General features: G+C 40.6%; 1 protein-coding gene across 2 annotated transcripts in view; it reads left to right on the top strand.

Annotated features, from left to right (window-relative positions):
- Positions 1-16400, top strand: part of ASPH (aspartate beta-hydroxylase) — a 220427-nt gene that overhangs the window by 11581 nt on the left and 192446 nt on the right. The window contains exons 2-3 of one of the 2 annotated variants that reach the window (XM_044914636.1): positions 14245-14394; positions 15896-15940. In XM_044914636.1, coding sequence (XP_044770571.1) covers positions 14245-14394; positions 15896-15940 — 195 coding nt within the window. Of the gene's footprint in view, positions 1-8330; positions 8443-14244; positions 14395-15895; positions 15941-16400 lie in introns of those variants that run through there. The other variant, XM_044914635.1, reaches the window with a different exon arrangement.

The following is a 16400-nucleotide window of genomic DNA, read 5'->3' as shown; positions in this document are numbered from 1 at the left end:
GGAATAAACTACATGTATTTGAGACCTCCCTCCTTAGCTGGCCCCTCAACAATGTCTTGCAGTCCCCTGTGTATTCTTCGTTGATGTTTACCCATGTTTTCAGTACTAGCTATTTAAATCTTCAATTCCTTGAGCTCGATGCCTTACTACTTCCCATTGCATTTTGACAGATGACTTCCTCCCATTGTGTGGAGAAATCAGGGACATCCTTCAAGAGTTTCTCATCTTGGGGGCATCTGGGTGGCTCAGTCAGTTAAACGGCCAACTCTTGATTTTTAGCTCAGGTCCTGATCTCAGGGTCCTGGGGTTGAGCCCCAAGTCCGGCTCTGCCTTCAGCGGGGTATTTGCTTGAGGATTCTCTCTCTCCCTCTCTCCCTCCCCCCCCCCCGGCCCTTTTTTCTTAAAAAAATGACAGGGGGGGGATTTAGGGGCCCCCCCCCCACCTGGAGTGGGGAAACAGGGGTCTGGGACCTGGGATGGTTGCAAAAGCCAGTACAGTTGAGAATCTTGATAAGATATTGCCCTAATTTGCATGTGAGAGAAAGCAAGAACTGAGCTCATGAAGTACATCTTTAATGTGTAGTTCAGTACAGCCCCTTTTCTTTCTTTAGACTGAGGAGGAGGCCCGGTAGGGTGGAGGGTGAGCAGAGAGGAGCCAGTACCACAGATAGAAAGAATTTAGAATCTTGGAAGATGCAGCTGTTAGAGACCTCTGGGCCCCCACCTACCTAAGGGAAAAACGAAGACTAAGACAGGAGCCTGGGCCTCCCAAGGGAACCCTTATTGGTGTGTCCATACCATGTTCTCACAGACCTGAGCCATCACTTACCTACCCTGGAGAACTCTCCTTCTCTACCCCTTCCCATAGCCTAGTCCCCTTTCTTTAGTTTTTCTCATTTAATGAAAAACAAAACAAAACACAAAACCTCCTTCTACTCTGCCTCTTCTACCCAGCCAGATAGCATAAATGAGTAATATGGGCTCCTTTTCTTCTTTCCTTCCCTTCAAGTCTTTCTGGTCAGAGTCAACAGAGACTACATTAACCCCAGCTCTACTGGGCTCTTGTACCTTTTCTTTATCTGCTCCCTGAATGGTAGTCTTCCCCAGGATTCTTTGCTGGGCCCTGTTCTAATCCCATGCTACACACTCTCCATAGCTTTAACTACTGTCTATTGATGGCTTCCAATGCTTGGTGCTCCTGAGCTATAAACTTAACTGATAACAATAATGGTAGAGGATAAACCTAGCTGCCACTTAGCAAGTGCTCACTATATGTCAGACATTGTGTGCTTCTTTAGCTTAGCATTTAATTCTCATAGTAATTCTCTTCCTCCTCTTTTTGTAGGTGAAGAAATGGAAGCTTGGATTAATTTATCAAAGATCATGGAGCTAGTAACAGTGGGAACTGGAGTTGGGATCCCAATTCTGACTCTAGAGCTCCTTCAGTTGAACATTTTAGGTCCTTTAGTTGTTGCTTAGATTATTCCTAACTGGCCCTGTTTCATCCCTCTGTCATAGCCATCTTTATAAAGTGGAGATTAGGTCATGCCCCTTCGTTATTTGAAAACCTTGAGGGGTTCCTCAAGGACTCAAGATACTGTTTAAATTCTGTAGCATGATCTAGGGAGCACTTCATGATCTTGCCCGTCTTACCCTCTCCAGCCATTCTCTGCTTCTCTCTCTACGTTTATACTGATTAAGCCATATTCAGTCACTTTCTGTAGTCTCCGAATGTACACATGCAGTTTCTTCTAGGACAGCTCCTCGCTTTGCCTTTCCCTGCGTGATTCCTAAATAGCCTTCACAATTTAGCTCCTTCATTAATCCTTCCTGATCTCTCTTCGATGTCTTCCCATACCCTGGGCTTCGAAACCCCCACACCCCAAGCACGGGGTTCTGTAGCACTCTCCACATACCACTGTTTTAGTGTCTTCATTCATTTATTGGTTCCTTCAGCAGATGAAAGTGTTATCAGGTATCGGACAACAAAATATCAGACTGGACTGGACCTGAATACTGGCTCTGCTACTCAGTAGCAACCAACTCTTGGTTGCCCTTCAATAAAGTCATCAAACCTCTCTTAGCATCTTTAACTTTTCTCCATCTTTAAAATAAGGATAGCAGTACTTGCATCATAGTTACAAAGATTGACTACAAAGTGTCACACAGTAAGCATTTCATTAATACACTTATTAAATGTGGTGATGGCGATATTCCCGTGAACAAAACAGACATTTTGTTTTGGACTGCAATGATCTGTGGTCTTCCATTCTTGCTTGATTGTAAGGGCAGCATCTGTGTTAGGAACAGATACCAGCCTCAGACTTCCATAAACAATTAGGAATTTTCTTCCTTTAAAAAGATGTGATACGATGATTCCAGACGTGGTATGATCAGTGGCTCGAGGTGTCTTCAGGGCCTCGTGTTCCTTCTGCTTCTCTGCTCTTAGCGTAGGTGTCACCTTGAGGCTGGTTCCTCTCCTGGAGCCAAGATGGTAGCCAGAGGCAATTGGGATTGCATGCTTCCTTGTTCATGTTCAGTGGAAGAAAAGGGGCTGCTTTTTCTCATTTGCTCAGAGTAAGAGTCCTTGCTGCTTATGGTTTGACTGGCTTAGGCCTGCCTGTCTCACCCGTCACTGGCTGTAGGGGGATTACCATGATCGTTTTCGATCAGGGCTCAGCATTGCCAGTCCTATAATCCCCCTTGCCACTGCTCGGCTCTTCTCCCGTAGCCTGAAGCATCCACAGACAGCAGTGTAAGCAGACAGGTACAACCGGGTTCCAGTAACACTTTATTTATGGATGCGGACGTTTGAGTTTCATACCATTGTCTCCCGTTAATGAGTTTCTGTCTTTGATTTCTTTTCACTTGATCTAAAAGGTGAACACCTTCATAAGCTCATGGTCCATACAGAAGTGGGAGGTAGGCTGTAATTTGCGCCCCACCTGATTCAGAGTAAGTGCTAGGGTTGAGAGAGTTACTTTCAATGTTTATATAGCAAACACCATGTTTTATTTTCTTTTTATCTCTAGTGCTTAAATGATTGTCAGATATAGTAGATACTCAGTAAATATTGGAATGAATGAACACAGGTAAAAGCCTTCCTTCCTTCCAGTAGATCAAAAGGGCACTGAGGATAGAGGCTGTGTTTTTGTGTATTCTACACTGCTTTGAATGTCATAAGTGCTCAGATATTATGCATTACATGGGTGGATTTTTTTTTTTCCAGGTTGATGTTATGGGCAAGAAAGCAGATAAAAAAATTCGTATCGACGTTGTAAGTGTTGGAGCTGAAGAAACAAACAGCAGAATTATTGGGCTGTGCGTACTTTTTTGATGTGGAGAATCATTTAAATAGAGGTCATGTCCTTTAATAGGCACCAGGTTCATAGTTTCTACACAGTAGTAGCTATATCCATGGAAGCCATTTTCATCTCTCATGTTTGGACCTCAAAGGAGAGAAGGATTTAAGCCATATGGAGGGTGGCTCAAAGTCAACCAGGGAGATGGCATAGGACCAAGGCATATGGAATTTCCACATTTAAAAGTTAACTAGAAGAGACTGAACTAGCAGAGGAGATTGAGAATTAGAAAGTCCAGAAAAGTAGAGGAAATACCAGATGATTCTGAAGCAGGGAAGTCAAGGAGGGAGACTGTTTAAGGAGGGAGAATTCTTCTGAGAGGGCAAGTGAGATGAGGACTGAGAATGTTCCATGGGGTTCAGTGACTTGGAAGTCATTGGCACGACATTAGAGTACCTACACGGGGCAGAAGCTAGTCGCAGCCTGTGGGTGGTGAGGAGTGAATGGGCCATCAGAAAGTGAAAGCAGTGAAATAACAGCTCTGTTGAGAATGTCCTCTGTGACAGGGAGGAGAAAGAACAGGGACTAGCTCTGGGCTTGAGCGAAGATGTAGTGAAAGCAGAGAGGCTGCTGGTACAGGAGACTGAGAAGATGAGGAGGGGGAGGGAACCTAGGGATTGGGAGGAAAGCAGAGAATGGATGCTGGGGAACAGAGGGTGGTGATGGGTCGAGACAGTTTCCTGTTGAGGCTTCTGTTTTCTGTGATGGAAGAGGCTCTGGCATTTTCTGAGTATGAGAAAACAGACTACTTTAGGGGCAGAGATGTGGGAAATAGCCCTGGTGGAGAATGGGAAAGTGAGTGTTCTGGAGCTTGGGCAGGATTGACAAGCAGCCCTGAGGGCTGGTTGGGGTTGGCTCCACTGAGTCTTGTGCAGAATTTCATTTGGTGTGCCGTGTGCCTCGCTGCCTTGCCAGTCGTGGAGAGGGTGAATAATTGTGTTCATCCAGGGAGACAACTACCTCCCGGCAGATGGATGCACTGAAGGAGTAGAGGGATGAGGGGTTTAGTGAGTCAGGCAGTGACTTCACTGATGAACTGTGGACTCTTAAGATGGATATGGAAAGATGTGAAGGCAGGAGGCAAGGAGGGTTCAGAAGAAAGTAGAAGCAAGAGAACTCCAGGATCCGAGAAGAAACTGTTGAGTCGACAAGCTGGAAAAATAGGGTTATGATCCGAGTGGGTGTTTTTATCCTATGCATCACACATTCGGTACAACCTAAATCTTCACATACGGAGGTGGTGCTCCCTAGCTGGGGGCGGTGTATTTAAGGAGATTTTACTCAATGTCTGCTGAGTTGCCTTTTGTTATGTCTGTAATACTGGCTATTTAATATTAGGTTTCAAATGGTAAAAGTTGCTCATGTTTGCTTTGGAGACTATACGTACATGAAAAGGGGGTGTGTTTGTGTTTAAGAAATATATTTTTGGTATCTTATATCCTGCAATTCTCATGATGGGCTCAAGCAAACAGAGCTTTCTTAGCAGGGTTACAGGATCTGTGAGGATGATGGTGCCAGGAAAGCTAGAGATACTTCAACAAAGATGAAGATAGGATTAGGAAGGCGAATTAGGGTGGGTTTATAAGAAGATCCACAATAGGGATATAAGAATGAATGTTGGATAGAGGATGGAGGGGAACAAGATCACTGGGGAACGTAAGAGAACTTGTCACATTTGCCACGCAGATAGATATTGATGTCACGTGGTAATGGCTAGGATGGAGGTGAAGACGTCACCGAGGGGAGAGGGCGCTGGGCGTGGTCCATGACCGTGACAAGGCAAGGGGGAGGGCAGTAGAATTGGATGGCATGGGCCTCAGAGGAACAGGGTTTTGTTGTTTTCTTTTTTAGGTGGTAAGGAAATGATGGTCTGGAAATCGGTAAAAAGCAAGTACTCCTTTCCTCCTCCTCCAGACCCCGAGAATTAGAGATGGCTAGGACAGTGAGTAGTGCAATGGTTCTCTTTATGTGCGGTCCTGCGACCAGCTGCATCTGATCAGCCACCGGGAACCTGTTAGAAATGCATTCTCAGGCCCCACAGACTCAGAAACTCTGGGGGTGGGCCAGCAGTCTGTGTGTGTTTAAAGATTTTATTTATTTGTCAGAGAGAGAGAGAGTGAGCACAAGAAGGGGGAGCGGCAGAGGGAGAGGGGGAAGCAGGCTCCCCACCGAGCAAGGAGCCGGTTGCAGGACTCGATCCCAGGACCCTGGGATCATGATCTGAGCCAAAGGCAGACGTTTAACCAACTGAGCCCCCCAGACATCCCAGCAGTCTGTGTTTTGCCAAGCCCTCCAGGTGACTCCAGTGTGCTCGTGAGAACCACTGCTGCAATAACATGTACTTGGGCGTGGGGAGGGAAGTAGTCATTGTGTCCCATGAGCGGTCTGATGGATTTCCCCTGGTAGGTCTTGGAAGCAGGTAGAGCCTGGACTCAGTGGACTTGAGACTTGGTTCTTGTGGTCTCCAGTGGCATCAGGCTGATAATAATAGTCTCAGAGCACATGTTAGAAGTTTGGTCTTTGCCTGGACCTGGGAATTTGCTATTAGCCCCAGCAGTGATTACAAGGACTGGTTCATTTACAACTTTAGCCGTCATTGCTAGGGTTTTAAACACAGGATTCACAATATGCACATGAGTTTATTTTTAAACCTTTCATAAACATTTCCTGTCATAAAAATAAGTTGTTATTCTTGTTAAGTGGTGGTTACTTGCAATTCAGAATTTCTTTTTCCTTAAGGAATGTGATGGATTGAATGTTATTTCAGATTTATCCTAATCACCCTATCTAGAATACACAGGTATGCCATTATTGTGATACTAAGGAGGGAAAGCATTTTATTAAAAAACTGCAAAACTTGTAAAAGGTGAAGGAGAAGGTTGTGTAAATGTGTGTGCTTTGTCGAGGAGGAATCATCGGAGCCGTGTTAAAAAGCCTCAGGGATGAGGTATACCCGGATTCAGTAGGTGTGATTCCTGCCTCAGTTCAGCCTTGGCCACAGACCTGTAATTTAGGATGCAGCTGGCTTGGCTCGGGCCCATAAAGGGAGAGAAGGAACCCCAGCAGCTCGGGCAGTCCTGGTGGCAGGCTGGCATCCTGAAAAAGAGCTGGGATTGGAGATGCGGAGGCTGGTGCATGCATCCTCATGGGTGCATTGGAAATGTGTTGCATGGATGACTTCAATGAACATTTATTTTGCATGCCTGGTTTGTGCCAAGACACATTTTTTCCCCCATTTAATTAAATGTTTATTCAATGAAAGTATGTCTAAAAACTTACAAATCTGAGAACTCAACCATACATGAAACAGGATGACGGGATATTCAGTTTTAAACATATACGTACAGCACAGCTATGAACCGTTCTTCCCTTTTCCCTTTGGTCCTTATTTCTGGCTCCTGTTTTGTCCTGTCATACCATTCTGTTATTGGCGCAAGGAAAGATTAATGGACACATTTTACTGCTTTCAGGCCAGGGGAGGAAAGTTCAGGTGTTTAAAGCCAAGACACATTTTAAAGGCAAGGAAATTGAGGCCCCCCAAATTGATGTCGTCCCCAAATCAAAGTTAGTGAAGAAGCCAGGAATCGAATCCAGGTTCCTTAAGTCTGAAACGGGCTACCCCCGCCCCTGCCATGTGAATGTAGTAGCTTGGTTTCCTGTGGCCCCAGGATGTGGTCTCTTGTCACTCTCCCTCTCTCTGAAAACAACAAAACAAAAAGAAAGCCTCCGAAGTACTAAATTTGCATGATGGCGGGTCATCTTAAATCCCTGTCAACAAATGAGTCACTATCATGTAACATTTTAGCAAGCCCTAACTTCGGCAGGACAGATCTTTGAGGAAAGGAAAGGGGAGCGGGAAATGGCTCTTGGTCAGAGGACACCTAAGACACTCGTCAGTTTTGTTCAGTTGCCTTGTTTTGCTCTATTCCAAATCAAATATTGGGACCATAGGTTGCTGATTCCTCTTCAGAACATTTAAATGTTTAATTTGCATGTGAAGCATTCAATTTGACCAAAAAAAATTAAACACTCATAATAAACAATTTTGGAAGGCTGCTGCCTTGCTCTGGATACTATTTGTGCTAAATTAATTTAATACACTAATCAGAGCTCTGATGCATTCTGTGAACTGCTAATCTTAAATCAGTGGATAAATGCTAGCGGCATTGGGCTGGTTTTATTTCACAGAAGGGACGATTTGGAGGTGGGGCTAGAGGGAAGTGGAAAAAATCAGAATAGAGTTGCACACTCTCTTTCCAGTACCTTCTCTGAGGTCCTGTTTCCTAGATCACTGCTGCCATGCTAAAGGGTTTCTTCGTTCCCTGTCCCCTCCCTCCCAGCCTCCCTTCCCTCTCCTCCCTTCCCTCCCTCCATGCTTTCATTCTCAGCTCTCTCTCCCTCCTTCTTTCTCTCTCTCTCCCTCTCTTTTTACTTTTGCTACTGGAGGAATTAGACTTGGGATGGTAATGCCTGTGAATCAGAATTCCAGAGCATTAATTAATTTCTTACTATTTAGTATTCTGTTTCACTCACACAAACTAAGTCATGGTCTTTTTCATGTAAGCATTTGATTAGATTCTGAGGGGCCAGATCAAGCGGGTCCTGGGCACAGGGCCACGTGTTACAGCAAGACTTGTTTCAGTTTTGAGTGATTTGGTCCTTGGGCTGAAACCATTGAAGCCTGATTCCAAGAAAACAAAACTGGCAGGACAATTTGTTCCATTTCCTTTTCTCCAGCATGCTTCATTTTTTTTTTAGGGTTTGGAGTTGGGAGATAGGACCCACTGAGAGAGGAATCCCGTAAGTGGGGAGAGAAAGGCTGTTGTATTGTTAGGGGAGCATTTCGCCTGAGTGATTAGCAGTCTTTGGCCATGAGGAAGAGGCCTCTAAAAATAACTGGTGAGCAGAGTTTGCAGTCAGGTCCAATTTCAGTTCTAGAGGCCTTGCCCGTGGAGCAGTTGGCCAGTCCCAAGCTGTAGTAGGGAAGGGTGTTCGGCGTGCCTGATACCTGCTGATAGCGCTCTGATTTTTCTCTTCCATCTATGTTATTCATGGATTGAAGAGACCAAAATGGCTGAAGGTAAAGGTGCATTTTTATTGTTTGGGTTAAAAGTGGTTTAGGATCTAGCTGGCAGATTTTAGCTTTGTTTTCAGTTGTGCACTCTTAAAAATATTTTTGGCTAAGTGCTTCGACTGCATCTTCTACATTTTCTATTTTGAACTGCTGGAGACATCAACTTCTCGTGGTAGTTTAATTTTTCATGGAGTAATCTGTCTTTAATCTGTGTTTTGGTGTCTTAACTTAGAATATCTTTTAGTATGTTATACTGTCAGAGACCACATTTTACAACCTTCAGAAAAATGTACAAGTGGTCTTCTTTGATCTTACAATTAAGTGAATTTAAAGAATGGTGTGTATTCAGATCTCAAATTATGGGAAATTTAAGGCCTGTGTGAATCTCGTCTTATATTAGCGAGCACACTTAACTGGTTTAAGCAAAGCTCGACTCAGGCCTTACCATATGTGGAAACTGACCTAATTTTTGTGAAGCGGGCAATAAATGCAAAATAAAGACACTAGGATTTTATTTATTTATATATTTTTTAGTGTAATTATTAACTTCAAGTGTTCTTTAACAATGCGTTGAATTTATATTCTTGTATATGTTTGTTTTTGCCGTACTTTGTAAGGTAAGACTGTCTTTCCACTTAATTGAGAGTAAGCTACATTAGCTCATTATGTTTTTGTTTTGTTTTTCAATTTGATTTGAACTTCTTATTTATATGTTTTTGTTACATTAGATAACCCTACTAGAGTGGTAAAAACTACCACAGTTCTGCTGTGGCATGTATATTCACAAACAAAACACCATCTCAAGACCCCAGATTTCTGTAGCCTTCCCCCCCTGCTCATTATGTTGAAATTTTATTTAAGAAAAAAAAAAAAAAAAAAGACTTGTTAAGACAGCTTCCAACTCTCAACTGCCTAAGTGGCCACTGGAAGGAGTCTATTATTAGTATAGAGAATATGAGTATCCCTACTTTGAACATCATTTTGAGTAAATGGTTAGAATGGGTCATTTGACTATTCTGATAAAGTGCCTCATGTCGCCATGGTGAAGAATTTGAGATATGTATCTTTAAGTTCTTTTACAAGACATTTCTCCTCTTTTCTGAGGATTATATAATCTGTGTAGTGAGGTAAAATCAGCTGGTACTTCTGACCTACTGTTAACAGTTCTTGACTCCCAAATGGTGACATTTTGTAACATGGAAAAAATAATCAGTTTGAGGAGTTGCTTGACAGTTTTTGTGTTTTTTTTTTTAAATTTTAAATGTGGGGTTTATGTATAAATATGAAATTACCAGCACAGTGCTAAGCAAAACTCATACATGGTTGATTTGTAATTCAGTTTGTTGTAACCCAGTGAAGTAATTGACTGACTCCTGTTCAGGTGCTGGGGTATATCTTCTATTTTCTTTTTCCTCAACCAAATAAATAAAATGACCTATTGTCCCTAGCCCACATTTTGTAGAGAGGCACATTTCATTGCTCACTGTGTTGAATAGTATGTAAGAACAGTTTTCTGATTTGGAGGTCGTTACTTTTGATGGGTCAGCATGGAAAAAAATGAATCACATAGTTCTTACCATAATCTTAACCCCCATTAAAAAAAATCTTCTTGACTAATCCCTGGGACTACAGGTCAAACAATAGTCAGAAAATGAAATGAAGACTCTTAGGTTTATTCTGATCTTAGGAAATAGGGTTAACTGCTAGACATTCTTCCAGAATACTTTGGAACAAAGTGCTGATTTCAGGTTTGCTTAGGGTGTTTTAAACTCTCTTGAAGTGTTTATCTTACTATGCTTTTTTCAGTTAATTGGACAGAAAATAATCTGCCCTTTGGGACTAGGTACACCATATTTACAAAGTGACATATCGCGGGAGTATTATTTGGTGTCAAGTAGAAAGTTCCTGTAACAGAGATGTCTTGGGAAAGATTCCTTTCTATAATTTACCGTTTTGTTCCTTTGTGGTATTAGTAGATATTAACAGTAATAAGATTAATGAAACTAGAGTAAGAATTTATTTGACATTAGAAAGGAAGGATAAAATACTGCTAATAATTTCATATTCTAGCTAAGTAACATTTACCCTTTTTTGACATTAATCTTTTAAGGTGATAAATTTGTTTGATAAATTATACTGTAAATGAAAACCATTTCTGGATTTATTACGCCTTTTTTGCATTCTTAAACAGTTTCAAATAATATTTTAATGACAAACTCAGTCTGAATGTCATCGTTCCCTTGTACTTAAGATTATTTTAAGGGCAATTTAAGATTATTTTAAGGATAGTTCGAGGTTTGCCTGCACGCATCAATCATAGATCACCCCCTGCCATTTAATTTTTTCAAATTCTTTGCTCTTGCTGCTGGTTTTCATACCTCCTACAGGCCTTCCTTCCAGCAGCACTTTGTTGCTTGAACTCCTATAGGTGAGGTTGTCTTTAAAGTATATTCTTTAGTTTTGTGCAGTATATTAGGAAACTTGATCAAAGTTGTTAGAATCATGTTTAAAACAAATATAAGTGGATTCTAGTTAAAGGTATGTTCTTTACTATGTTTTGATCCCCTTCCCCCCATCTCTGCTACGGTGCGTGAATTTATGTAATTTAAAGAAAACTTTTTGTACCTTTTACTTATATTTGGTGTTGCAGGTCAGTAACTTAGATGAGTATTTGCTGAATTAACTCAGATAAATGAGTCTTTCCTTTTGAGAATCTTAGAAATTTTCCTCCTCCATTTCTGCTTTAAGAAAGAAATAGACATGGAGATAGACTTGAACTTTGAATTCAAGTAATTGTTTCATTAGCTATCCCATTACAAGCTCCTTTTAAATTAGAAATCCATATTTGGAGGTAAATGGATATTCCAGAAGGCATTTTTCTTATTATAATTAGTATTCTATATAAACAGGTATGTATGTATATATTTGTATGCTATATAAAATTAAGGTGTTTTTTTTTTTTAAGATTTATGTATTTATTGAGAGAGAGAGAGAAGGAGCGAGCACGAGTGTGAGGGTTAGGGGGAGAGGGAGAGAATCTCAGGCAGACTCTGCGCTGAGTGTGGAGCCTGATCCTGGGCTCGATCTCACAACCCTGAGCCAAAATCAGGAGTTGGTCACTTAACTGACTGAGCCAACCAGGTGCCCCGGAAATAAGGGATTTTTTTTTATACAGCATTGAAAAATGTCTTCATGTTCACTGAAGTTTTAATAAATTAAACACATAACATTGCTAGTGAATCTGTGGTGCTCCCGTCCCCACTTTTTTCTTTACTTTTTAAAAATTTTAGTGATGTTCTATATTGTTCTTATAATTTTTATGCTTAAGACACACAAAAGTATTGGAAATCATCATTTTCCCCCATCAACATTGCCAGAGTTTTTACCCAGTCTCCCCCTCCCATGGCTGTGTTCAGATATTGAAACAGTGAAGCCTGTTTTAAGTGGATTTAATATGTAACTTCATAATCTATGCCCAGTAAGGATTTTTTTTAATGTAAACATTATGATTTTATAAAGCAAGCTTTTTGGAGACTTTTAATAATAGATCATATTAGAAACAGATTAGATGGCCATATGTTATTTGGTGAGTATTCTTTTGTGAATTCTATGACTATAAATCTGGTCCTTTTTGATAGGTCTATTAATATTTAAAGAACATTAGAAAGGGAAATTGACTTTTTTGTTAAGAATGAAATTTGTCTTAGTCATATTTTTATAGACTTAAATATGGCTATATAGATAAAAAATGTGTGTATTTGAGTGTGTATACATACATACACTCACTCTGACTGATATAGTTTTTATGGCCCCTTTTGAAAAGTTGATCTAGTGATTTGTTTAAAAAACTGTGTATCTTTTTAATAAGAAGAATTTCATTTCATTTTTTCTTCCAGAAGATTTGGCAGTATATTCTTAATTTGAGGCACTGGGTACTACTACCAGTGTTCTGTAATGAGAGTTGGATTTAGGGGTGAGAAAGCCAGTTCTAGATTAGAGCTAGTGAGCTTTGTTAAAGTCATGTAATTTGGCCCACTCACGCGGATCAAGGAACTCAGGACCAGAGAAGTCAGGTTAATTCCTAGCTCTATCCAACTTGTGCTGGGGACTTGGAGTAAACCACGTAATCTTTTTTCTATAAAACAGGGATGATTATTACTGTCCTTACCCCCAGTGGTTCTGACCCAGGCACCGCCCTTGTAGGGGACACTGGGAAGAGTTTGGGTATATTTTTGTTTGTCATCATCGGGGAGCTACTTACCTCCGGGACCCGAGGAAACCAGGGATGCCGGCTGCCCTGCAGTGTGAGGCACAGTTGCACTGGATAAAGAATTGTTCTTTATAGACATCCAGAAACGCCCTCTTGAGATCCACTGACCAGACCTTTGTGAGAGTCACATGCCGCCATGCACGTGGGAGCACTTTGAAGTACATGGCACATGCTCAACAAAGAGAAGACAGTGTCCTGCTGTCCTACCTGCTTGATAAACTTGTCCTTTTCTCAGAGGACATTTGGGAATATGACATATTCTTTGAATAATATTTATTATGTTCCTTTCCAAAAGAAATTTGAATATGGTGGTCCTTTCTTTTAAGGACAGCATTGACCATTTTCTGTCAGTATCACTTGACTTTCATTATTTTTGTTTACTTTTGGCTGTAAGAAGACTATTTCCAGAAGAATAGCAAATGTAATAAATGACACTCAGTGGACTGCAGGTATACAAAGCTGTTTCCTGCATTGAGACGGATTGTGAATGATGAGCCTTTTCCTGCTTCCTTAGGCCCCGGTGGATCTTGTAAAGGAGGAGGACTGATTGTTGTACTGTTTTGCTTCTCTTCTTCCCTGACCTCTATTTCCTATAAGTAGTCTCCTTCTCTTCTTCTGTCTCTCTCTGGCTAAGAATATGGAGCCATTTTTGGGGGAGATACTTTCTGTGGCCATTAACAGGCTTTTCAAGATTCTCCAGAAACTAAATGGGTCAAAGAAAAGGATGTGGCCACATTTCTGTGTGATTTCATGAAGCTGTTGATATGCGCTAAACTTTGGAGGAGGTTATATGTAAAGAACTTAGAAGGAAGGTATACATATTACATATAATATACATATGATATCAACCTTTATTTTTATTTTTATTTATTTTTTTAAGATTTTATTTATTTATTTGACAGAGAGAGACACAGCGAGAGAGGGAACACAAGCAAGGGGAGTGGGAGAGGGAGAAGCAGGCTTCCCGTGGAGCAGGGAGCCCGACACGGGGCTCGATCCCAGGACCCTGGGATCATGACCTGAGCTGAAGGCAGATGCTTAACGATTGAGCCACCCAGGTGCCCCTCAACCTTTATTTTTAAAAAATTGTTAGCCAATAAGTGTTTTTTTTTTCTTCGTTACTTCTGAGTCAGAGTTTTATATGTGTGGTGTTGAGTCTGAGCAGAATCTTTTCTGTTTCAAAATCTTCATTGTAGGTGGCTCAGATGGTTGGATGTCTGCCTTCAGCTCAGGTCATGATCTCCGGGTCCTAGGATCGAGTCCCACGTCGGGCTCTCAGCTCAGTGGGGAGTCTGCTTCTCCCTCTCCTCTACCTTTCCCCCTGCTTGTGCTCTCTCTCTCAAATGAATAAATAAAAAAATCTTTAAAAAAAATCTTACTTTATTTAACATGTTTTGAGAATTTGAGTGAAAACTATTTTTGAAATGATTTACCATTGTAAATACTTTCAAGGAACTGGAGAAATAATTCAGCAAAAAGAGGTGTTCACTAAGATGTCTTCTTCTATGACATTGTTCATCTGTTTTGTTTTTAAACAGAGACAAAGCATGGAGGACACAAAAATGGGAGGAAAGGAGGACTTTCTGGAAGTTCATTTTTCACATGGTTTATGGTCATTGCATTGCTGGGAGTCTGGACATCAGTAGCTGTCGTCTGGTTTGATCTTGTTGATTATGAGGAAGTTTTAGGTAAGAATTTTCGTATTGTTTCTTATGTGAATTTGTAAGCATGAAAGACATCCTTTAGTAATCTTAAAGATTTATCATATTTTGGGGGTAATTTTTGTAGCCTTTCAGTTGTTCTCAACAGTGTAGAAACAAAAGGGGGTGTTATCAGGGTTACCTGGGAGTAGTGGCTTTTCAACTTCTTCGAACATAATCTGTAGTAAAAATAAAAAATAGGTATTTATTGTATGTATATCACACAGGAAAGTTTTATCAAACAGTACTTAACTATTAGGAAATGCAGTACTGTATCATTTCTATTCCATCTTGTTATATTATGAATTTTAAACATTTATGAGCCACTGAATTTATATCAGGACCCAGTTTGCTAGACCCTTCCTTAGAGAGCATTTGGAAGCACACCCCATTGTCTTTGTTGGAATGAATCAGTGTGTGTGTATGTGTATATGTGTGTATTGGTGTTGGTATAGGGGTGTGTGTGTGTGTGTGTGTGTGTGTGTGTGTGTGTGTGTGTGTTGGGATAGGTGCTGTCTGTATGCTGTTGAGGAGGTTGTGATGTTATTTCTGATAGTTGTCTTCCTTTCTCCTTGTTTTTCCATTTCTCTTCCCATAATCACTGCAGTTTTTCAATACTTTTTACATTAATGATTCTTTACCATTTTTGGAGTCATACTCTGAAGTCATAAAGTCTTTTTTTCAATTGAGATAAAATTTACATAACATAAAATTCAATATTGTTAATATGTGAAGATGTACAGTTTACTGGTTTTTAATATATTCCTCATGATCTAATTCAGAATATTTCCACCACCCCCTCCTCCTCTCTCCTGGCAAACACATATTTCTGTGTCTATGATTTTCTTACTCCTAACATTTCATATAAATGGAATCATACAATATGTGGCCTTTTGTGTCTGCCTTTTTGCATTTAGCATACTGTTTTCAGGGTTCAGTGCTTATTCCATTTTATAGCTGAATAACATTCCATTGAATGGATACTCACCACATTTTGCATATCCATTCATCAGTGATGGACCTATGAGTTCTTTCCACTTTTTGGCTATTGTGAATACATACATACAACTAGATCATTAAAGATCTAGTTGAAAGTGTGGACCCTGTCACTGAAAAAAATGCATGCTCATCTGTATGTACCGTGTTGCATAGAATACCCCATCCCTTCCATAAAGCCTTCTGTACTTCTGCTTTAGATGTTAGATTATAGCCGTCTTTCGATGGGGTGGGGGGAGGCAAAACATGCTTATGGATAATCTGCCGTTTGTTGCAGTTTTTCATTGTTACTTAAAGGAGAGTGTCTCTGGATAGATGATAGAGTAATAGAGGAAGAATTTTAGTTCGGAGACAAACTTCTGAGTAGATCTGTGCTTTTGTTGACTTACAGTGATATGTTGCTAGGGAACATCTCTTAAGCAAAAGAAGAGATTAAAAATGTTTGTACGTTTAAGGGCAAGTTAACAATTTTCGTGTTTTTACATGCATGCAGCCAAAGCAAAGGACTTCCGTTATAACTTTTCGGAGGTACTTCAAGGTAGGCTATTGGAGATGCATTTTAAGTCTACTTGTGTTAGTCTCTAAAACCTCATCCTTATTCTGTTAATTTAGTTATCCCCTGCATCAGAGAAAGTAGGTGGTAGGACCAACTTCTCCCTTTGTTTGTCAGAAAGTATGGTATTTTCTGTCTTTTTAATGTTATTTGAGCTCTGTGCTATAGATAGCCTCCACCTGCAGATCAGCGCTTCTTATTTATATTTTCTTAGCCATAGAAATGATAACTTCCTTATCTCTCCGTTATTATTTATTTTTATTTTTAATGTGTGTGTGTGTGTGTGCTTTCTAAACCAGATTTCTACATAGCTAGTTAACTATTTTCCTAAGTAGAATGAGGGCTCTGGGAGGGTAAAGATTGATCACAGCCACTCTACTCCAAAAGTTCTGCCTGCTCTCCTGCAGTGTTCTAACTTACGTTTTGTTAAAGAGATGGTAACAGT

The sequence above is a fragment of the Neomonachus schauinslandi genome, chromosome 4 (assembly GCF_002201575.2).
Source record: "Neomonachus schauinslandi chromosome 4, ASM220157v2, whole genome shotgun sequence".
Lineage (NCBI taxonomy): Eukaryota > Metazoa > Chordata > Mammalia > Carnivora > Phocidae > Neomonachus > Neomonachus schauinslandi.
The sequence above is the reverse complement of the archived record's forward strand: the minus strand, read 5'-3'. Positions and strand labels throughout refer to the sequence as shown.